The sequence below is a fragment of the Pelodiscus sinensis genome, chromosome 1 (assembly GCF_052426305.1).
Source record: "Pelodiscus sinensis isolate ZL-2025 chromosome 1, ASM5242630v1, whole genome shotgun sequence".
NCBI lineage: Eukaryota > Metazoa > Chordata > Testudines > Trionychidae > Pelodiscus > Pelodiscus sinensis.
The window spans coordinates 294,324,393-294,347,957 of record NC_143052.1 but is presented as its reverse complement, the minus strand read 5'-3'; the positions used below and the strand labels follow the sequence as shown (position 1 = coordinate 294,347,957).

General features: G+C 41.6%; 1 protein-coding gene across 6 annotated transcripts in view; it reads right to left on the bottom strand.

Moving 5' to 3' along the window:
• FNDC3A (fibronectin type III domain containing 3A) overlaps positions 1-23,565 on the bottom strand; it is a 208,098-nt gene that overhangs the window by 73,647 nt on the left and 110,886 nt on the right. For 5 of the 6 annotated variants that reach the window (XM_075919050.2, XM_075919051.2, XM_075919052.2 and 2 more), the window contains 4 exons: positions 20,374-20,450; positions 13,977-14,214; positions 6,812-7,084; positions 1,655-1,713 (listed from right to left, as the gene is read on the bottom strand). In XM_075919050.2, coding sequence (XP_075775165.2) covers positions 1,655-1,713; positions 6,812-7,084; positions 13,977-14,214; positions 20,374-20,450 — 647 coding nt within the window. The remainder of the gene's footprint in view (positions 1-1,654; positions 1,714-6,811; positions 7,085-13,976; positions 14,215-20,373; positions 20,451-23,565) is intronic. The other variant, XM_075919054.2, reaches the window with a different exon arrangement.

Below are 23,565 nucleotides of genomic sequence, written 5' to 3'. Positions count from 1 at the left end.
GGGCCACTGACCCACAGAAAAATCAAATGGGGACCACACAAGTGAGAAGCAAAAAACAAACAAAAAAACCCCTCCAAAACCCCCCAATCCTTCACTGATGTGGCCCCCAACTGAAACACCTCACTTCCCTGGTGCTCCAGCACCATGGTGGGGGTAGGGGCAGGGAGGACTTAGGTTCAAGGCCTCAGGCCAGATTTACTCTTCAAGGGGTTCCAGGGTTACTGAGTTATGTGACACCCCCCCACCCCAGGTTCTGGGGTGGGACAAAAAATGAAGGGTTAAGTGTGTGGGACAGGTCTGCCATTGAATGGGATAGTGATGGGAGTGCAGGTTCTGGGAGGGAGGTGGAGTGTATGAGGGGGTGCGGGTGCGAGGCCTGGGTGGGAGGTAGGATGCAGGAGCAGGCTGGAAGTAGGATGTCTGGCCAGGGGGAGGAGCACGGAGTAGGCTGGGGGCAGATGTCTGGCCAGGGGGGTACTTATTTGTTTTCATGTGGCACTGCAGGCACCATGCTCCCATTCACTGGAAGGAAGGTTCTAGGAAGTGTGCCCCGGGAGAAGGAAAAGCACAGAGTGAGGAGCCATTTTTGGTTCTACTTGTTCCCTGCACGCTGGGGGAAGGAAAGGGTAACACACGTTCCCCGCTTGTTCCCCACACGCAAGATCCAGTGGGGTGTCTAGGGGCTCTCGCCCCATACCTCCCACAGAAAGCCGGCGCTGGTGTTTCAATCCTGCGGGGGGCCCTAAGGCTGTAGTTCCAGCATTGCCTCCCTGCTGGAGGGAGATCTAGGGGGGGCTGAGTTGGAACTCCAGAAGAGCCATATCTAGCTCCCTAGTGAGCCATATTTGGCTTGCGAGCCATGGGTTGCTGACCCCTGTGCTACAGTCTTTCCCCATCACAGGGAAAGTCTCTGTTCAGGGGAGACAGCAGGAAAATGCTCCAGCAAAGGGAAGCTACTGGAGTCTTTCCCCTCTGCCTCCCACCACTAGTGTCTTTCACTGCAGCGTGGATTCAGCCTGCTTCTCACTGCTGCATGTAACATGTACCATACATGCCACTGATGCCAAAATAGACTAGGGCAGAAAAGAACATCAGGTAATCTAGTTTGATCTTCCAAACAACAAAGACCACTAAGTTATCCAGTTATCGCTGCACAGAACCTAATAGTTTGGAATAGAATACACGGCGCTTTTTTGCACAAAAACCTCTTGCGCAAAAGGTAAAGGAAGAGGAAGAGCAAATGAGAGCGCAACATATGCAAATGAGCACTCCATCTGCATTTGCTCTTCTGCAAGAGGCTTATAATGTAGACGTAGCCTGTGTGGCTTCTATCTCTGTTTGCCCAAATGATTTTAACTTTGTAAAGAATTCAGTGGGTGAAATTCTCTTCTTAGCTACACTGGAACTGTAACAAGGTGAGTAAAAAAAGAATTCAGTTTAATAAACTGTCTTTTTAAGGTTTATCTAAAATTAATGAAATAACCACTTTAAATAATATGAACTTTAGCGACTGAAGATCCATCAGTCAGGTGAATTTTCATTATTGTTGCTATCTAAAAGTCATTCAGACCTTGACAACAGAAAGCCAAGTTTTACTATGGGATAAAACATGAATAGCTCAATTCTGATTTTATGAAAAGTAGCATTTACTCACCACTGGCTTGGTGATACTAGAAAGTAGTGCTTCAAGTGCTTTTGTTTCTTCATCCTTTTCTTAAAGAAACAAAACAAAGGTTTGTGATTAATTGTTCACATTTTTACAATAAAGCATCTTTTTAAATATAGACATCACGCATACATTTAAATGTGTGAAAGTAGAACTTCCATATCAACTTAAGCTGCATTAATATAAGGGATTCTAAAACTGAAATAAGAGTATCTAAACAAAGAGGTTGTATATATGTAATAGATTACAGAGGCATGACCATCTCCTAAAAATATTTGGCTGTGTCTACATTGGCCCCTATTCTGTAATAGGGATGCAAATGTAGCACTTTGGAATAGGCAAATCCATGGGGGATTTAAATATCCCCCGCGGCATTTGCATTAACATGGCTGCCGCTTTTTTCCGGCTTGTAGATAAGCCGGAGAAAAGCGCCAGTCTGGACACGATCCTCCGGAAAATAAGCTCTTTTCCGGAGGATCTCTTAAGAGCTTATTTTCCGGAGGATCGCGTCCAGACTGGCGCTTTTCTCCGGCTTATCTACAAGCCGGAAAAAAGCGGCAGCCATGTTAATGCAAATGCCGCGGGGGATATTTAAATCCCCCGCGGATTTGCCTATTCCAAAGTGCTACATTTGCATCCCTATTACGGAATAGGGGCCAATGTAGACACAGCCTTTGAGTTTAAATAACCCGCTGCTTTGGAGGGTTTAAGAAATATCTTGGATATCTCACCCTAATTTTTTCTTACCAGTGTAAAAAAAGTGTCTACACTATACACTTATTTAAGCTACGTCATACATATCTCAGTGGCACGTGTGAGAAAAATTAAGTGACAAAATTAACAAGTCAACCAATTTAACCTAGCTTAGGTAGGCTGGGTCTAGATGGTAGTAACGGGGTATTTTTTTGTTTGTTTTTTAACAAAAAGGAGAACATTTCAAGTGAACGCCCCCCTCACTAAATCTCCCACCTGAAAGTGAGATCAAATCAATTCACTATTTTATATTCATAAGAATTTTTGTTACAGTCAATTAAAAATATCTGTGACCTATTATGCCCTTGTTACTGAAATTCTAGGTTACACTTTAAAGTGTTTCCTCTTTTAAAATCAATTTTAAATTTGACATAAAATCCTCTGAAATGAAGCAGACTTGCAAAGAAGACTTGCTATGTGTGCATATTTATGATTTTTAGTCACAACAGAGTAATACTGAACTTTGATTCAAATGCAGTTAGTAATTATGTTAAACAAGTACAATAAAAACAGTGAAAAAAGTGAAGGTAAAAACAGAAAGAAAAATTCTGGTACACAACTGTAACGCTGTTAGGAAAAATATAGCAATTACAGTTTATAAGTGTTTACATAGAAATACCTGTACTGATAAGATTCTCTATTATTACATAACTAGCCAATTAGCCAGTCATAAGACAGGATTTTCAGGTCTCTCCTCCACGTCGGTCTTCTCTCCTGAGCCTCCAGTCTCTCATTCTGTGTTTCTCTCTCTTCTCCTCCTGCTGCCTCCCCCTCTCTCTCCCTCAGCTCTCCTATGCCTCAAGCCTCTCTCTTTCTCTTCTCCTCCCCCCTCCCCACCTCACTCGGGGGACCAATGGAGCCCAAACGGCCACTTGCACCACTTGCTCCCACACGGCGGCCCGGCTGAGCAGTGCCAAAGTCAGCTGAGCGCCACAGCGGGAGGTGAAGGGGGTCGGGGCGGTGATGTTTATGGCCAGGGGGCAGGGCCACCCAGAGGGAACAGCCAGCATTTCAGGCAACAGCGCTGCCCAGAGGGAATAGCCAGCATTTCAGTGTTACCCCCCACTACGTCACAGTCTAACTTGCTAACTCACTGGCCACTGTCTGTAGCACCACCAAGCAAGACAGGTGATGAGTCACTATGCAAAGAGGCCCTCTCAACCTGTCTGACCAGCTAACCCCCATGGAGAGGAACAAAGGAAGGTGGATGCTGCCCTGGCTGGGGGGCAGGGCTGGAGGAGAGTGAGTTAGTTTCTGTCTGGGAGGATGGAGGAAGCAGCCTCAGCAACAGGCTGGGCGGTTTAGAAGCCGAGACCCCCCCATATCAAGGGGGGCTGAGGCATCCTAGGCCTTCCCTGTAACCTGATGACATCTGTGCTGTATGCTGGAGAAGCAATAAACCACCTCTATTCTACTGGCTGGTGGATTCTGTTCGTGCCATTTCGGGGGTGCAGGAGGCGGGGGACCCCAACACGCCGTCACACAGACATTGGGCGCTCTCTCTCTCTCTAACATTTTTTATGCTGCCCCCAAAAGAAACATCTTTTATTTAGACATATAAAACTGAGGTATGATAGCTATTAAAAGTCTGTAGGATGACATCAGATGCTGAGCAAATTAAAACAACCAAGGTAAAAATCAACCCAATTTGAACAATGTCTGTTCTCTTACTCTAAAAAGTTTGACTACTTTCAAACATAAAGCTCACATTTCAGGTATATTACTGTACTATAAAATGTTTCACTGATTTATTTTATAAACCTTCTAAATAAAACTGTTTTACATCTTAGCGAAAGGATGAGAATTTTATTTTCTTAGTATTCCATATAGACTAATATTGACAATTACATCTTTACTGATATGTTATTTTGTTTTTAAATTTACTAAAAAGCCACAACTTATTGTATATAAAAGTGTAATACTATTCACACACAGTGAAAATAGGCAGTGGGGCTAACAAATTTGCCAAGCCCCTGGACAAGGTGTGTGTGTGAGGATGGAGCTGCGCCCCCAGAAGGAGCTGGAGTTTGGACAGAAGAGGCAGAACTAAGACTAGCCTCTCTCAGGAAGCCCACAGGGCAGCGTGGAATGTGCCCCGCAGAACTCTCATGTTGATTCAAAGGGCCTGGGGCTCTGGCCACTGCCCTAGGGCAGCTACCCCTCCCCCAGTGTAAACAGGCCTTAAAATAGGCCATCAAGCAATCAGTAACACGTTCAAGGACCAGCCCCAGCAACAATCTTGTCCCTTCCAATAGGGAGAACACAGAAGCGATATAACCAGCCAAGCTATGGTGTGGTCAGCCCTAGAGGTTGAGACCACAGATCAGCCTACTGGTTACAGCTGTGTTGAGGTGAAAGAGAGTTCAGGATCTAGCCAAGGGTAAGTAATGGAGGGACAAAAGCGGAATGCCAGAGCCAGAGGGTAAACCAGAGTTGTAAACAAGAGCCTGAGTTTAGGATTGAAGCCTAAGTCTGGAGCAAAACAAGGGCTGAATCCTAAGCAGACAACCGTTGAAGCAAGAGTGAAAACAATGCTGGAGCAGGGACTGGAATGGATAGCTGGAGCAAGGACTGGAAACAGGAGGAGGACAAGCTAGTGATGTAAGAATGTAGTTGATTAGTCGACTACCCGTTAAGCCTCTATCAGAGGCAGCAAGGGAGAGGGAGTAGGAGCCAGTGCTGGGGGGAGCCAGCTTAAAAGCCAGTTCCCCATAACACTATCTCTGCTTCTCCCCACTGCTGCCTCTGATAAAGGAGTAGGGAAAGCTGCTCTGGCAGCTCCAGCAGCAGCCTGTCCTAGCAGGTCCTTGCAGGGAGCTGGGATTCCTGCAGACAGGGACTGCTGCCTGTGAAGCAGAACAGTCATGCCAGACCACAGGTGTTGCTGGACCAGAGAATCCCAGATTTTAGAGATGCGACCTATACCACATTCACCTTGTCTCTCTAACACGTTGTAACAAGCAAGCATATAACCAATGGATCTTGAAAGGTGTGTTGTGTGGATACTGACCATTGTAGCAGTGGTGATATGTATGAAGGTTTTAAATCTGTTCTGGCAGGGTTTGATGCTGTTTTGAGTTGGTGCATCCTGGACTATGGGGAGCTTGCTTCTGATTATTATGGATGTTAAAGTTTATTAATAAGCTAATCGAGTAGTCGATGGAACTGCCACAACCTGCAGCTCTTGCTACATTTCAAAGGCAGAGGTGAAGTGGGGAACCTGGCATCATCTGAAGAAGTGGGCTGTGCCCACGAAAGCTCATGATACCATCTACATGTTTTGTTAAACTTTAAGGTGCTACTAGACTATTTGTTGTTTTTTAAGTTTTTCCTGTTACAGACTAACTCAGCTACCCCTCAAGCTTTTGGTATAGAAAGACATTTAGAAATTAAATATGAAAACAAAAGCCCATGTAAAAATAGGATATTTCATCTGCTTAATAACTGCAATGTAAAAATAGTGGAGCCAGAGACAACTGGAAGGGCATGTGAGGTCATTTCTGCCAGGGAGGGAGTTGGGCTGAGTTCAGCTCAGGAGTAAGTGCCTGGAAAAGGCACTGGCAACTTGTGCTCCCACTGAATCCCACTAACAGGTGTGTAGAGAAGAGAGGAAAGATGGGGTTGGCAGTGCAGCAATACCAGCATTGATGTGGGGAAGCCCTCTGAATTCCTCCCCACCTGTACCACAGTTATCTGTTTGGCCTATATTAGGGGAAGTGATGGGAGAAATAAGTGGGGAAGGAGTTGTGAAGGGAGTGGGGGGAAAGGGGATAAGGTGGAGCTGGATTGGAGCATGTGTAGGAGGTACAGGGAAAGTGGGAAAGGGTCCAGAGGTGATTTGTGGGGCAGTCACATACCTCCCCCCCCAATTCTTTAAATGGTGTCCACCAACCGTAAAAATTACAAGTCATCCTTGGCAGGGATTGCCTCCTTTATGTCCTCCACAGTGCCATGCAAATAGTTTGTGCTGATAGATACATCAAAAAGTGGTACCATCAACATAAAAAAGAGAAACCCAATGGTGGACAAAGTGCAGACATTTATCTAAATGGAATTGTATGATATGACCTATCTATTATATGGCATGACATCTATCAGGAATGGTCAGACAGTACTGGGTCCTGCTGTGAGGACTCGATGACCTCTCAAGGTCCCTTCCAGTTCTAGTGTTCTATGACCTACAAAACTTGCTCAGATGAAGTTGGAGCTTTGCAAGCTTGCAGCTGCAATTTCTCAGGGCTATCCCTCCTTTAACAAGGGTAGTTGTAATCTTCATTTTGTTCTGGTTATTTGAAATCAACAGGCTGATGTCCAGCTCCAATCTTATCACAGTCTGAGTGCTCCACCTATACAGATAAAATTACATCATGTTAATTTTTTGCTAATACTTACCTTCTACTTCTGTATCCACTTGAGAATTACTTTTGCCTTTTCCCAAAGTCTTGCTCTTTGTAGATCCTGTGCTTACACTACTTGTGTTCTGTCCTTTCACAAGTCCATTATGTTCATCTGTGGGTGAAGGACATTTCTGAGGTGATAGTGGCGGACTGTTCAATTTATCCTTCGGTGTTCCATGCCGATCTTTTAATTTTTTCTGTAAACGTTCATATGTTTTACTAGACCTTTCGTCTCTAAAGTTGGACCTTCCATGGGTAGAGAGAGCATCTAAATTAAAGCAAAAACAGGAAATGCTCAGCAAATACCACAATGCATAAAATATATTTACAAATTCATTTAAAGAGATTCCAAATACAATCTTGAAATTAGATCTGTTCTTTTCACATTGTGAACCTAACCAGCATAAAAGCTCACCTATTTAGCATTTCAAGCAAATACTAACTGTTGCATATAATTTTTTTTTTTAAAAAGTGTAATCATTAGTCCTGTTTTAACTAAAAAATAAATCGTAAATATTCCAAATCCCGCTCTGCACTGTTAGGTACAAGATCTAATAGTATCAATATGGAAAAATTAGTGCTTGTCAATATGACATCGCTCTCCCTCTCTACCCTCAATTAGAAGTCAAGTTGATCAAAACAGCAAATAGTCGTGAATTGGTATATAGCTGTGACATAACCAAAAAAGCCCAACCACACAAACAGAACAGGGTTTTGGACAATAATAACTAACAATAAGTAAGAACTGTTGATTCTTGACAAATTTTGTACTGAAGATCCTACTTCCTTTCCCAACCCTAACATTTTCATTCATATTTAACATCACATACAGAAGTTCTTTAATTACGCAGTGCAGCCTTTTAAAAGGTACACACCACAGCACCAGATCTGTTTTCTCAGTGTAATCCTATCTGTCATTAGTAAAGGAAACAGCTGGTGTTTGTTTTACTTATGGGAAAAGGAGATTGCTCTCAGGATGAACAATCTGTCTCTCTCCTTTCTCCGTTTCTGCAGTGGTTGCGTTTAGATGAAAAGTTTAGAAATGTGAAGACAGGTATCAGATGGATGAGATGGTTAACTCATCAACTTTTGGTAGCAAAGATGGTTTTAAGACAAAGTACTTAAAATGAAAAAAGCTTTATAAAATATTTTCTTTGCATTATATAGATAGCATACGTACACATACGATACTTATAATACTCATTACAATATATACATATAAACCAATCTAAATATAAGGAAATAAACTTGTTGGATATTTTGATTTATCGCTAATATTTTAAATAGACAGAAGTAACACACTGGCATCTTAGCTTGAATAGATGTACCATATCATTGCACACAATCTGAAGAGATAACTATGAAGTGGACTTACAAATATAAATATTAATTCAATTTAGGGATGTACAATTTTGATTTGGCTAATTGAATAGTTGATGCAATTTGATGCACTGACCATTCGATTAGTTGATAAGGGTGCCTCCGCCTCTGAAGTGTAGCAACAGCCCCAGGGGCTGTTGCTACACTTCAAAGGCAAAAGCGCTGTGTGGAGCACGGGGCCAGTGGGGGACTCAAGCAGTCTACTGCTGGTCCCTGTTCCCCGTGGCATATCACAGCAGCAGTGCCACATGGAGCCTGGAGTTAGCAGGGGAATCCCCAGCTGACCCTAGGCTGCATGCAGCATTTCAAAGAGGCAGACCCCGGTCTCTATGAGGGGCTGCTGCTCTGAAATGCAGCATTCAGCCCTGGCCAGTTAGGGACTCCCAGGTGGCCCTGAGCTGCATTTCAAAGTGGTAGTGCCACGTGCAGCCCGGGGTCTAACCCCAGGCTCCATGTGGTGCTGCCGCTTTGAAGCACCCCCTCCTCTCCTCCCCTCCCTTGCTGTCTATTTCTGATTTGCTTATCAGATAGTTGACTACTTGTTCACATTCCTAATTTAATTCTCAGATAGCTAGCTCCTGTTACATTCTGCAAATTTTAAAACAGAGATTTTCTTTGAATATTTACCACTTTATTTGGAACAATCTGTAGGTGGAATGATAGCTTAGTTAAAAATATAAAAATGACTGCCATTAACTATATCTTTCTATTGTGTGAAATAATCTGAATAAAATAAATAAACCAATTATGATCAGAGTCACACATGTTATACAAACTCTACAGTCACAGAATTTCCCTTACCATAGAACTGTGCAGCAGAACTAAAGGCCTTAAATATACAGAAAGTTTTAGCAAATTAAACTGGTTTCTAAATAGACTTAGTTAAATGGATACAAACCACTTGTGTAGCATCCTTATTTTGTTTTAAAAAAGAGAGTCTTAAACTGGATATAATGCAAGCTGGTAGGCAATCAACTGAAGCTAAATACAACACAAGACTCTTTTAAATTGAAATAAGATTATATCCACAGGAGATGGGGGTGGGAAAGAGAATGGGAGGAGAAAGAGGGGTTGTACTAATTTAACTAAACTGCTTTAGAACCTGATTTATTTTAATCAGTACAACTTAATAAATTTTGAGGCATTATTGGGCAATCTACCAGAGCCTGAAAACAGCCTGAAAGTGCATCCATTGGGTCTGCTACGTCATTCATTGCAACTGAGAGTTGAGTTTGAAGTGTATTAATGATAATCTCAATTGTATTAACCAGTTAATTTCCCCAATCATTTTAGTAGAAAAATTCAGTTAATGTGCTGAATATGGTGATTGATGCAATGATGGATATTTGAGAAGCAGCCAATTGCATGATGATTATGGGGGTGGTAACCTAGTATTTCAAGCTCTCCCTCAAATTCCAAAACACCTTTGTTTCTGCACCGAAGGGGAGGGAAAAAGAAGAATAGTCCCCTTTTCTTCCCCTTCTCCACATCCATCTTCCTAGTGCCAAACCTCTGCTAGCTTCTGGTTGCCAAAATCCCAAATTGCATTCCACACCTGATGCCAGGTAACAAAACACCAACAATCCCACACTAGGCAGCCAAAACCTCCAGATACTACTCCTGACATATTCTGCAAAGCAGTTTGCCTCTGCTAATACAAAAATGTGCAACTTTGCAAAAAGCATTACATTTTGCACCAGTATTTAAAACATTTAAAAACAGAAGTAGATATTGAATTTAGTATGAAAATAAACAAGGAATAATGTACTTATTGTTTTATTAATTTTCACATATTTAATTGAATCAAGATCTGGTTTTCAAAACACTTGAAGTAACAATGGAAATTTCAATGTAACAGAATTCTACACTGTTTACATGGCAGAAATTCACAGAATTTGAATCCAGTGTCCCACAAAGAATAAAGAGCCCAGCTATAATGTACCAGCCTTTAAGCATGCTAAGATATTCACCATGGGTAACATCCTGGTTTCATGGTAGTCAATGGGAGTTGTGTGTCAGACTTCAATGAACTGAACTTTTAACTTCAAGTTTCTACAATATACTGCAGAACATATTAATCTGCTTCTAAGACTTGAAAATTACTACAGAGGCATCTCTTCTCTAACATCAGTTATGATATATTGATTTTTATATTAAGTCTGAAAAAATATATTTACTAAGGGTAAATACAACATGCAAATAAATAGATGACATAGCTGAAAATAGCCAAATTCTAGCATTTAGAGTTGCATCTTAAAAATTGAGGTTTGTTTTTCAGTGTTTGCAGAGAGCTGGCAGAATACTGAGAATTATTATATAGGTTGGACCTCCTATGTATGCCACCCTGGGAACCTGGCCAGTCCTGAACAAGGGAATTTGCCAAATCAGGGGATGTCCCCTGTCACTGGCCTCCCAGGCACCTGCTGACTGCTTCTGGTCCCAGCCAGCCCCCACTGCCTTTAGCCAACTGTGCTGCCAGCCCTGGCTAGACCCCTCAGCCTGTGGACTCACAGCTTTACCGCCTAAGCCCCTGCAATAGGGCTCCTAGCCACACTGCAGAGTTTCCTGTGCTGGCTGAGACAACTGCTGAGGGGCTCCACCCTCCACGGTGGGACTCCCCATGGCACCTGAGCCCCCTGCTGTGCTCCTTGCTGCACCGCTGGTGGCTCGAACAGAGCTGTTTCTGGTAGCGATGTGCTACTGGTAGAACACTAAGCTCTCCATAAGTAGCACATCTCTACAGCAAGCAGCTCTGTACAAACCACCAAAGCTCCCTGCACCACCTGAGCCCCCTGCACCACGGGACTCCCTGCACCACCTGAGTCCCTGAACTGGGACTCCTGGCTGCACCACCAGAACTCCCCACACTGGCAGACCTCCTGTCGCGGGGCTCTTTACACTCCCAGAGTCCCCTGCTGCAGGGCTCCCGGCCACATTACAAGATTCCCTGCACCCCCTGGCGCTGTGCTCCCTACATTGCCTAAGCTCCCTGCCCCGGGCTCTCTGGTCCAAGAACATCCGAGGTCCAGCCCACAAATGTTCCCAGGCCAGAGACTCGGTTTAGAGAGGTACAACCTGTACTAGACTGAGAGACAAAATACTTGCTCCAAGCACAGTACAATTTAAAATAATTGGAGAACTTAGTTTCTAATGTTATTTCATATCCACACTTACACGTTTGCAAAAGGACTATCAGACAAAGCAACATTTTTAAATGGAGGTCATTGTACAACTCTAAATGACTTTAATGGCTGTTGTGTGTCTTGGATCAGACAATCATCACTTTGCACTTATACAGCACTCATGCCAGTAGCATCTGAGCACCTCCTGAGTGCTTATGGATTTATCACAACAACATTAATGTGAAGTCAGGAATTACCTTAATTTTACACATGAAAATTAGGTGCAGAGACAGATTATATAGACTAGATTTTGAAAACCGTGTTTAAATTTAGTCACTGAGTTAGGGACCTGATTTTCAAAAACTCTGAGCAACTAACAGCTAGGGATTTAAAATCCCATTTAATTGGTTAAATGTATTGATTGATTTTGGTGATTCAGATGTGCGGTGCTCATTGTGACTATTTTGATTGGTCTTTTCTGCTTCTATATTCAGTTTCGTCCAAAAGTCAATATTTATTTTAAGCTGTGAAATGATATAGTAGTCAGTAAATGAACTGATATAAATGAATTGGGTTTAGAAAAATCTTATGCTTCTTTTGCTCCATTATTAATCCCTCAAACTTGAGCAGATCAGATCACAGAATGTGTGTGTTTAAAGCAGGAATGTTAGGAAGCATGTAATTTGGTAACCATGCAGTCGACAACAAAAATTTTGGTTACACCACTAACTGCTATCACTCTGCATTGAAAGGAGCTTGGGAGCCAGCATGCAGTCAGGCTGGCTCAGTCCCAGCTTGTGCTGGGTCCCAGCTGCTACCCCCGCTGCAAATCTGCATTTAAGTATTTCCTCAAATACTTTAAATGCAGAGCTGCAGTGGGGGTAGCTGCTGGGAGCTGGCACGAGCGGAGATAGAGCCAGACAGCTTGCCTGCTCATGGGCTCCCAAAATACTTTAAATGTAGAGCCGGGATGGGGGGGGGGGGGGGGGGGGGCGAGGGTAACTGCCGGGACCTGGCACGAGCTGAGATTGAGCCCTCCTGCCTGCTCTCAGGCTCACAAAATACTTTAAATACAGAGCCATGGGAGAGTCGAGAGGGAGTGGGGAGAAATGTTTGCATGTGGCCGGTAGTGTTAACCAATCAGCATCCGCTCATTGAATAATCATTTAACCTGATACACTATTACATCCCTAATGTAAAGGGACATTGTCTGGTAGTCCAGATCCTAAATATTATATAAATGTACTATATATTCCATATTCCACTCCACTGCAACAAGTGCCGTCTTATATTTGTGTACATAACCACTCTATCACTCTAATTCAATTTAAGAAACAAAATGTATACCACTGATACATATAGTAAGTCCACATTATTAGGAAAATACAATACAGAATTTTAAAAGTATTATATAAAACTGGTTCTAAACTGCATTAGGATTATATTAGGAATTACGTAAGTAGTAAATGAGCTCAGGAAATCTTACATGTCCAGACATGGGTAATTTTTTTCTGGATATTTAAATATTAGCAATCTGGAGGGGGTATTCTGAAAAATGGTTTTCATACCCCAATAGTGCTCAAAACCTGTGGTGGTCAGTGGTATGGATGTAAACTCCTGTTTAATCAGTTAACAGTTAAATGTTACATTGAACCAGTTAACTGCTTGAACAGCGGCAGGCTGCTCTGGCCTAGCCTGAGTGCCTCCCTTCCCACAATGTAGCAGGCTACTCCATCCTGTTGGACTGCCTGTTAAGCTGTTTAACCAGTGAATCATTCACATCCCTACTCGGGGTTTTTAGAGAAGGAAAACGTTAATGTCCTCTGAGAGGACTACCCTGGCAGGCTAATAAAACTGGCATTAGAGCTACACGATCCAAAACCATTCAATATCAGCACTATTTACAAAAAATAAAGGAGATGAGGAACTGGGAAGTAGGAAATCTACAACAAAATTAAATACTGAAATACATTAATTAAAGAAACATCCAAAAAGCCCCTCTGGCTCTAAGAGAGCTCTCAAAATTGGTGTATGCACCCAGCTACAAATCTCTAAATGTATACTGCACCATTATACACCAGTTTAGGACAAAGTGGAACCACCACTATACTTAATTACATAATGAATTTTTGGTAGGAAGAACATACCTATACTGGAATTTAGCCAGGATAGAGTTAACACTCTTACTCTTATGAAAAACCCCACAGGTAATCAATAACTCCTTTTTATGTCTCAAATGAAGGAGACAATTGCAAGATCACCATCTCTTAGAACCATGCTGAAGCAATGATTTAAATACCAAGTCAGAGGAAAGAGTAACACTCACTGCACCACAAAAAGTACATCATATATCTCTTACTGATCCTGTGGGATGAGCCTTCTTCTCTAACTCAACCGGTCTAATCTAAGTAGAATTGTGATATCAGACAATCTTCTGAAACAATGTACTTAACATACCTTAATAAAAAACTGATATGGTTCTCTATTACTGCCTTTATTTGTACTGCAGGATGCCTAGCTAATAGCTCTAGTTTAGGCTATAATAGTGCTTACAGCTAACAGTTACACAATGGAAAAATACTGAATGGATCAGAGAAGCCATTAAAATATGAACATGATGCTTTGATAGGCTCTGTAACACTTTGATAATTTACTTACCCAGATCTCCATATACTTGTGAAGTATGATACTGTGGTATGTACTGTGAAGCCATATCACCTGCTCCAGTCACTGTTGAGTATATATGTCGTGGTGGAGGGGGCATCATGGCTTGAAGTGGAATGAAGCCAGACAATGGAAGATGCGGAGGCCGATGTATTACTGCATGACTGCCAGGGTGAAATTCTGGAGCCTGGGGAACCACCACAACCCTTCGAACACCATTGTCTTCGATAACCTGTAAGCCAAGAGAACGAAATAATTATTTTAGATAACAAACAGCTCATTTCAAATATACGCCTTAAAGAAGAAATGGAGTTGGAGCTATGCAGTCTGAAAGATAAAAATTATCTTAAAAATTGTTTTCTTTTTGAATGCAAGAGCAAAACAATCTTCAATGGCACAAGCAGAGCAAAATGGTGATGTTATGACAAAAAACAGACAGAAGAAAATGACGGATCCTTAGAAGTGTGTTTAAGTGGATTTCTTGCAGGAAAGAGTTAGGGTACGTCTACACTAGCCCCCTAGTTTGAACTAGGGAGGCTAATGAGGGAGACCAAAATTGCAAATGAAGCGCGGGATTTAAATATCCTGCGCTTCATTAGCATGTTCCCGGGCGGTCACCATTTTGGAAACTGCCTAGCCCGGAATAACTGCCTGCGTCTATACATGGCAGTGAAACGGGAGTTGGAAGTAAAGCCCTAACCTGAATTAGCTGTTATTCCTCCTGGAATGGAGTTACCATAGTTGGACGTATTGTGGAGGCAATAACTTCAGCCTTCAGAGTGCCAAAAAGGGGGGAAAAAAAAATTACACTGACCTCAAGATTCCAATAACAAAGTGTTACAGAATAATATCTCAGAGGCAGTTGGTAGGCCATTAAGCTGATAGGTCTACATGTTGATGAAGTTGCAGTTTGTATGTAACAGGAAGCAATAGCCATTCAGAAGAAAGGAAAAGGAAAACCTATATGTCTACTATATCTCTCTACATAAAAAAGTTTCACCTGCCAGATGACAGAACGTCCTGCTGGGCAACAGGATGACGTCATCATGTCATCAACATCAACAGGCTCTCTCAGCAGCAAGAAAAAGGGGGGTAGGCGAGCGTACAAAGCAGAGGGCACAGCCCCCTAGTAATATCCTAAATATCTTCCTACCATAGAAGATGGACCAATTGGCATATATTGTGAGTTGCAGTGATGTTTAGTGAGATGACCTTCTACTGTGATGGTCCCACAGAAAGATCAGTTGGCGGCTGCACAGAAGAAGGAAAAATAAAAACAAAACAACCCCCCCACCCAAAATAAAAACCAGAAACAAAATCACGGATGTGACCCCTGACTGTGAAGGATAAAGACACTTCTCCCTTCCACACTAGAGCCTTGGGGGGGGGAGGTCCAAGCTAGTACATTTTGTGTGTGCTGTGTGGGGACAGCGGGGGAGCTGGAGCACCAGCACAAGCTCCCCAATGCTGGAGGGAGCCCGGAGCATTAGGGGCAGAATCCAGGCAAGCTGGGGGCCGGATGCGGCCTCCAGGTCTTAGGTTCCCCACCCTTGCTTTAAAGTAAATATCACATTGAAACAGTCCCTTGTTGGAAAAGAAGAATATTTTAAACTAAAACAACATTTCTTAAATCTACCAAAATTGCTGAAGCGCTATCCTTGCAATTTAGATATAACAACAGAAGTATAGGCAGCTATAATTAGAGTTGGCCAGTTTAATTGCCCAAACACAAAGATGTAATTTTAATTATTTTTAAGACCCGTTTGTTTGAAGCAAGGATAGTCAAATGAAATATGTTTCTAACATACAAAAATTATGCTACGTGTTACAGCAAAATTTGGAGTCTGACAAACTGAAAAAATAAAGAATGAAAGTTCTCTTGGCCCTGTTGCACTTAGTTGAGGCATTTACAGTGTGTAAGATTATGTCTAGTTCACAGCCTCCTGTGATATCTCAGCATGTCAGACTAAGCAGAACTTCAAATGCGTATACATATATTTTAAAAATTTTAACTCTAAAAATGCAGCATATCACACAGCTATAAAAGGTATTCAGCAAAGCATAATGTATTAAAATCTACCTTTCTTTCCACACCTGGACCTGTGCCAGCTCCTATTCTCTATGATGCCCCTGTACAGTTTCTGCAGCATCATCATACTCAACTGCTAGAGAATGGAGACAACCTATATGGCAGTGTTTTCAGACAACCAGCCTGGTGGTTAGATCTAGCCTGCTAACAGTATTTATCCAGCCCCATAACAGATTCAAATTCGGTAGCAAGGAAGATTTCATTAAAACAATGTTTCTTGCCCTTATGCCTTAAAAAAATCCAAATTTTATTTGACTGTAAACAAAGTGCAAACCAATATAGTGCAGTCCCTCTTGGGAAACTGCCCCATTCATGACATTAGGTTCTGAAATCCAATAATTAAAAGTTAATTACAAATAACTTACATGCACAATTGTATATTTATTTAAGCATCAAATGCAATTGTGTGTGCTAATCAGATAACTGCACAAAAAAAAAATAAAAAAAAGTGTCCAAGAATGATTTTTCCTCCAGCAATGAGGGATGCTGAATGCAACCATAATCTTACCAGTTAAACATTTAAATTTGGCATAAGGCTCATCTTCTGTATCTTTGTGCAAACCTATCAGCACCAACATTGGGAGATCCACTACAGATCAAGGGATGTAAACAGACTGGACCACACACAATAAAAGTGTAATTTCACTCTCTTCCCAGAATGAATTTAACTCCCACGATATTGGTGGTAAAACAAATCCTGTTGTTTTTTAAACAGTATATCACATACTTTCTGAAACACTTATTAGTTGCATAAAGTGTGTGAAAACCAAAGCATATCTTATTCTAAATGCTGGCTCTAATCTCCAGAAGCAGGAAGTATAGTGTGAAATCTCAAAATTCAGGAAATGGGGTATAAGAAATCGAAACTAAAATAATACATGAATGATGAATATGTTGAATAGCCTTCCTAGCCCAGGGGTTTTGGTCATTCAGCATGTATATCTGCAGGTCTTCAACACCTCTTAATATACATTTGCAGGGCACCTTCAGGTTTTTCTTCTTCTTCTTCTTCTTCTTCTTCTTCTTAATGTTAAGTATAGGGAAACAGTTACACCAGGGGTGTAGCAAGGGATGGGCTTTATGACCCATGCACTTAGGCACCAAGCCCATCCACCTCCAGTCCTGGCTCTGCTCCTGCTCATATATGGGGGCTTGCTCCTCTCCTTCCAGTGCTCCAGCCTAGTCTGAGGAGCAGAGACATGGGCTAGCCGTGCTCCACTCATCCTGTGTTCCTGCCAGGGAGCAGAGTTGGGGGCTTGTAAAGCAGGAACGCCAGGTGGGCAGGGGAAGCAGGGCAAGCCACTCCCCCCCCCAATTCTGCTTCATGGCTGGAGCACCAGAGCTAGGGCAAGCACTGGCACCACAACCCCACTCCTCATTGAAAGCTCCAGGTGGGCAGAATAGGGCAAGCCCCAAGTGCCAGATGGAAAGTACAAGGCATACATATTTATGTCCCCCCCCCCCATTTTTACAAGGCCCCTGTGAATCTATCCCTTCCTAGCCCAGGGCCAGCGGGAGGAGTGGTGGATGGTGGGGAAAGGTGGCTCCACTACTATTCACTCACCTGAAATCAGGGCCCACTCACTTGTTCCATCCTGGCTATGCCTCTGAATCTCATACATACAAAATGGGAAGTGACTGCCTAGGAAGGAGTACTGTGGAATGGGTTCTGGGAGTCACTGTGGATCACAAGCTAGATATGACTCAATAGTCTAACACTGTTGCAGCAACAACAACAAAAAATAAAATTTCATCCTGGGATGTATTAGCAGGATTGTTGGAAGCAAGACATGAGAAGTAAATCTTTTGCTCTACTCTGTGCTAATTAGTCCACAATAGGAGTATTGTGTCCAATTCTGAGCACTACATATCAGGAAAGATGAGGACAAATTGGAGAAAGTCCAGAGGACAAAAATGATTAAAGGTCTAGTAAACATGATCTATGAGGAAAGACTGAAAAAGTAAGTTTTTTTAGTCTGGGAAAGAGAAGACTGAGGAAGAACATGATTACAACTTTCATATACATAAAAGGTTATTACAAGGAGGAAGGTGAAGAGTTGTTCTTTTTAACATCTGATGACAGGACAAGAAGCAATGGTCTTAAAACAAATAGTTTAGAGTGAATACTGAAAAAAAAATGGATAGGGTGGTTAAGCACTGGAACAAACTATCTGGAGAGGTTGTTGAATCTGTCACGGGAGGTTTTTAACAACAGGTTAGGTTTCCCAACCTATGGGTCGGGACCCAAATATGGGTCACCATTACATTTCAGGGTCGCCAAGTGTCTCCCCCGGTGGCTCTGCTCCTCCTCCTCTCCCCATTTTTGAATTGCCTTGGGTCACCAAGTCTTCCTGAATTGTCAAAATGGGTTCTCATCTGGAAAAGGTGGGGAACCGCTGGGTTAAACAAACACCTGTCGGGAATGATCTAGTTATTACATAGTACTGCCTTAAGTACATGGGACTGAACTAGATTACCCACTGAGGTCCCTTCACTCTGGTCTATACTAGAGAGTTATTTTAAAACAACAAGAGGCACATCCACACTACTAAGCTCGTTATTTTGAAATAAAGGGCTGGTTATTTAAAAGTAGTAACTCCTGCTTTCCATGAAGAATAATGCTCATTTTGAAATAGTTATTTTGAAATAGCAGAAGTGAAGTGTCCACACTACTGTTTTTCAAAATAACTACTCCAAGTTATTCAAAGTAATTACTCCTTAGTGCTTCATGGGGCTCTAAGTTGAGGTAGTACATCCACATTAAGGGAGCCTGCCTCGGACTAATTTCGAGGCTTCCCTGTAATGTGGACATGCTATTTTGAAATAATTATTTTGGGAGTTATTTCTTCAAAATAATTTCCTAGTGTAGACATGCCCTTCCAGTCCTACACTTCTATGACTAATTTATTAATATCACTAAAATTATTTAGCCTTTATTTTAATCACATTTTAGCATTAAAGTAAACCACTTGAAATAAACAAAATACAGAATTAACAAGGTCATGGCAAAGATGTAAGGATTTTCATGTTTTCTAATGATAAAACATGAATTTTGATAAGTAACATGCCTTCCGGTTATGGTCTAAAACAAAATGAAACAACTAAAGACCACAAAATCCATTTCTCCTTCCAATTTCAGAACTCTAATATTAAAAATTTAAGAACTAACCAAGGGCTTGTTTATATGGTCAGTGCATATTAATCCAGGGTATGAATTGACAGCATGCTAACCTGCCATGAATCATGCTACTGAAAAATAAAAGTTCTGATTATGGTACATTTAGTGCACAGTAACAGAGTCCACAAGGGCAATAAGCATGTGGCACACTAGAGCACTGTACATTCACTTCCTGCTGGGAAAGGTATATGTATAAAAAGTTGATCGCATGGTCATTTAATGTGAGCAAGCTGCAGTGAAAGTAGGTGGACCTCCTGCCCTGTATGCAAATTCTCTGCTGGTGACCATCTGACTGGCTTTGGTTTTTTTTTTCAAGTTGTACTGTATTTTGACTTGTATGTTTGTTTCTTATTCTATACCCCAGGCTGTGCACATTGGTCAGCAAAGGGAGAGTGGGGTGGCTGCAAAACCAGTACAGAGGAAAGAGAAAAAACTGTAAGGCAATACACTGACAATTATCAAAGGCTAGTATAGTAATGCAATCATTTCTAATGACCACAACCATGTTGGTTTTACATTAGGCTAGGCATTGCAGACACAAATAACAAGTGACAATATATCTGAAAGAGATAATTGGCAGTTTATCTTACATGTTATGTTGTCTATATAAACTATTTGGCTGTTTTACTCATTTAAGTCTTAGCCTGGCAGGGAGCTCTTGGGGAGGAAGAACACTAACTAGATGGAGCCCACCTTGAAGTAAACAGGGCTTTGCGCAAATAAAGAGGATCTACCAATATGAAGTTCAGTGCAGGACTGGGGTCTTGGCGTGTATGTTCTATAGAATAAGAAACGACATCTTTCTATATGTTTGTACAATGCTTACCACTAGGGTTTCCTGATCCAGACTGTGAACTTAGTATGCTATTACAATATAAATAATTGGAAATAAAATAAATATTATACATATGCATAAAAAAGGAGGCTAATAGAAGCATACAAGGAGACTTCTACTGAAGAGACATCATGGGATACCACCATAATTGCTTTTGCAAATCACTGTAATTCTGGAAACCAGGTTGAACAGCTAATCATTATTTTAGTCCCAGGATTTTATGTATGTTTTATGCAACTTCAAATTATGTGAATATATGAAGTCATATGAACCACATGTTCGGACATACCTGTGGGGCATATCCAGGAGGCACATAAATAGGAGGCACTGAACCATTTGGGGACATCATTGGAACCTGAGCAGGACCTAAATGGGTTATAGAAGTATTTCAGTACAGCACTGTTTAACAAGCTTTAAAAGTTCTAAGTACATTCTGAATTGCAATATCTTTCCAATAAATATACAAGATAACATGGATAAACAGAGCACATTGGCTGTAAAGATAAAATTATAGTGAAGGGTACTCAATTCATGTGAACAACAGATGCAGCTCATAGAAAAGTTATTTCCCTGCAAATATTTCTCTCTTTCTGCAATAAAGCTTCTTTAAACCAAAGCAAAGCAAAGCAAGCAAACAAAAGCTAAAAGCACCGAAGGTAGTTAGTGAAAGGAATAGAAATCCATGTGTATATTTCCTAGGAAAATATTTGAGAAGAATGGCTTCATGGCAAAAAACACAGGATTAAGAGAGTGGAGTTCTATTCTCAGCTTTGCAACAGACCTCCTGGGTAATCTGAGGGAAATTAATATTTGTAGGTTTATTTTCAGAGGTTCTGAGCACGTAGAGTTCATAACTATTTAAATGGAGTTACAAAAGGGATTAATTTGATTCTTCCCACAGCGCATGGTTGGCTTATGAAACTCCTTGCCAGAGGAGGTAGTGAAGACTGGGACTTTACCAGGGTTCAAAAAAAGAGATTCAGGGAGGTTAGGTTCATCAGTGGCTATAAGCCAGGATGGATAGAAATGGCATCCCTAGCTTCTGTCAGAGAGTAGGAATGGGTGATGGAAGAGGGCTTGCTTGATGATTCCCTGTTCCATTCACTCCCTCTGGGGCATCTGGCATTGGCCACTCTCAGAAGACAGGATGCTGGGCTAGATGGACCTTTGGTCTGACCCAGTATGACCATTCTTATGGTTCTTATTCTTTATCTGTAAAATCAATATAATACTTTCTGCCCCCAAAAGAGTGTTTTTATTCCTAGACTTAAGGCATTAATGCTTGAAAACTGTGTTCAGATCTGCAGATTCACGGTACTATGTTAGGGCTGGGCAAAATACAGCCTACAGGCCGAATCTGGCCCACCAATCCACTGGATATAGCCCTTGGAGAAATGGGGAAACTCAGGCAGGCTCCCTGCTTGCCGCACCTCTCCACAAACTACTCAGAAAAGTGGCTGCTGGACCATTTCTTTTTCACAGCTGTGAGCCCGAGAGTGGGAGAAGCTTCTTCCCCCAGCACAATCTCATTGCCAGTTTCTGACCAACAGGAGCTGCCGGAAACAGGCAGCACACAAAGCACCAGTCCTCCTCTTATTCAGAGATGTACATGGCCCCTGCAACAGAGGCAGGGGTGGGAGGATGCCTGAGAAACGTGTTGGGCTATTGGCCAGGAGTCATCCAGGTAAGTCCCCAGCCAGAGCCTGCTTCTGGAATCCCAGTCCCTTCCTCCAACCCTGTCCCCCCACTCTTGCCCCCCTACCCCACATAATCCAAACTCTCCGCCCCACTTCTGAACCCCTCCCAGATCCTGCATCCTAATCCCCTGCCCTAGGTCACAACTCTATCCTCAGAACCCCCTCCTGCAACCCAATCCCCTGCACCAGGTTACAACCTCTTCCTTCACCCAAACTCCCTCCCAAACCCCATACCATCCACCGCAATCCCTTCCCCCTAGCTTCCTTCTGCACCAAATGTCCATTCCAGACCCTGCGCCTCCTCCATTAATATCATTGAAGATAAAAATAAAAATTTTGGCCCATAAAAATTACTGCCCACCCCTATGCTAAGTAAACACTAAGTATTAGCTTTATACGCAGATTAATCCATCCCATGCTTGATGAGAATAAGATGCCTGAAGAAAAGTAAAGATACCTCTGCCTGAAAAAAACTGGACTAACGTAACAAAAATATTTCTGAACCGATAGTGGGTGATCAAATTTTAAAACTTTACAGAAGATCCTCAACATAAAACATGCAATTCTGTAAATGTTTCTTCTCCAGAGAAGCTCAGTTTTATTTTCTGTGCAACTAGTAATCCATTACTTAGAGAATTTTTCTTTGCTTTCAAATTTCAAAACCAAGGTCTTTGGTTGTATATGGTAAGAGATGGGTAAAGGCAAATTTAAATTAAGTATTTTTAATATTTTGTTTAACTTAGAATTACAAACCTCCTTCAGCAACTGAAGCAGTGGGAGTTCTGCTAGAGTAAAAATTGTTGAAGAGGACCATAAATAATGTTATAAACATATTAGCCTACAATGGATTGCTATTGTCCCTAACCCTAAATTGGTCTCTCTTCAACAGAATATTTTTTTTAAGCAGTTTCATCCTTGTTTTTCTTCTTAAACAAAGGCAACAGCAATAGCTGCAGCCATATTAAATATATCACCCCATCCTAAAAAGGAAAATACTTAACATTATTAAATAAAAACAAGGGGTCTGTTCTCTGCTGCCTATATCTTGTAGCCATTTATACCAAGGAGAAGTGGATACAAAATGATACCACTCTGCTTTAAACCACTCACTTAAAACAAATATAAATGACTACACAAGTTGCAAGTCAGTTAAAAATCAAGTCCATAGTTCTTCATGCTGCCCACATCTAATTAGAACAATTATGATGAAGCGTTTCAGAACCTCTGGCGATGTACATCTATGAAGATAAATAGATACTATGGCTAAATGGTTAGCTGTTTACTGTTAGATGATATGGCTAAACGGTTACGGTGTTTACTGATGCTGCATCTGGTCAAATTAAGCAGAATGTTCTGAACAGCAAAATTATGAATTTTGTGCATTTATTGCCTTTCTGTCTTGACTTACATAAGAAGCAGTTTTCTGCAAAGTCAATACCAAAATTGCCATCTGGTGGTATTAACACATTGATCTCAACACAGCCATATTCAGAAACCATTTCTTCCCCAGCAGTTAGAAAATACGTGACTCAAGACATTTTTGTGTGTCCCTCTTGTGGTGTTAGCATTAAGCCAATGTGCTAACTTTGCAATATTTATTGCTTGACTTTGAAATTGTGAAGTTTTAAAAAGAGTGAGAAGATGGTTTCTTCATGCGCAGGCTGCAAAGGTGAACTCTATTACACTTATGTTTCTAAAACTCTGTTAAATGTAATCAAAGATAGATAAACTTAAAAAAAACCCCACCTTACTCTGATGTTTTTGCCAGAAATCATGGTACTGCT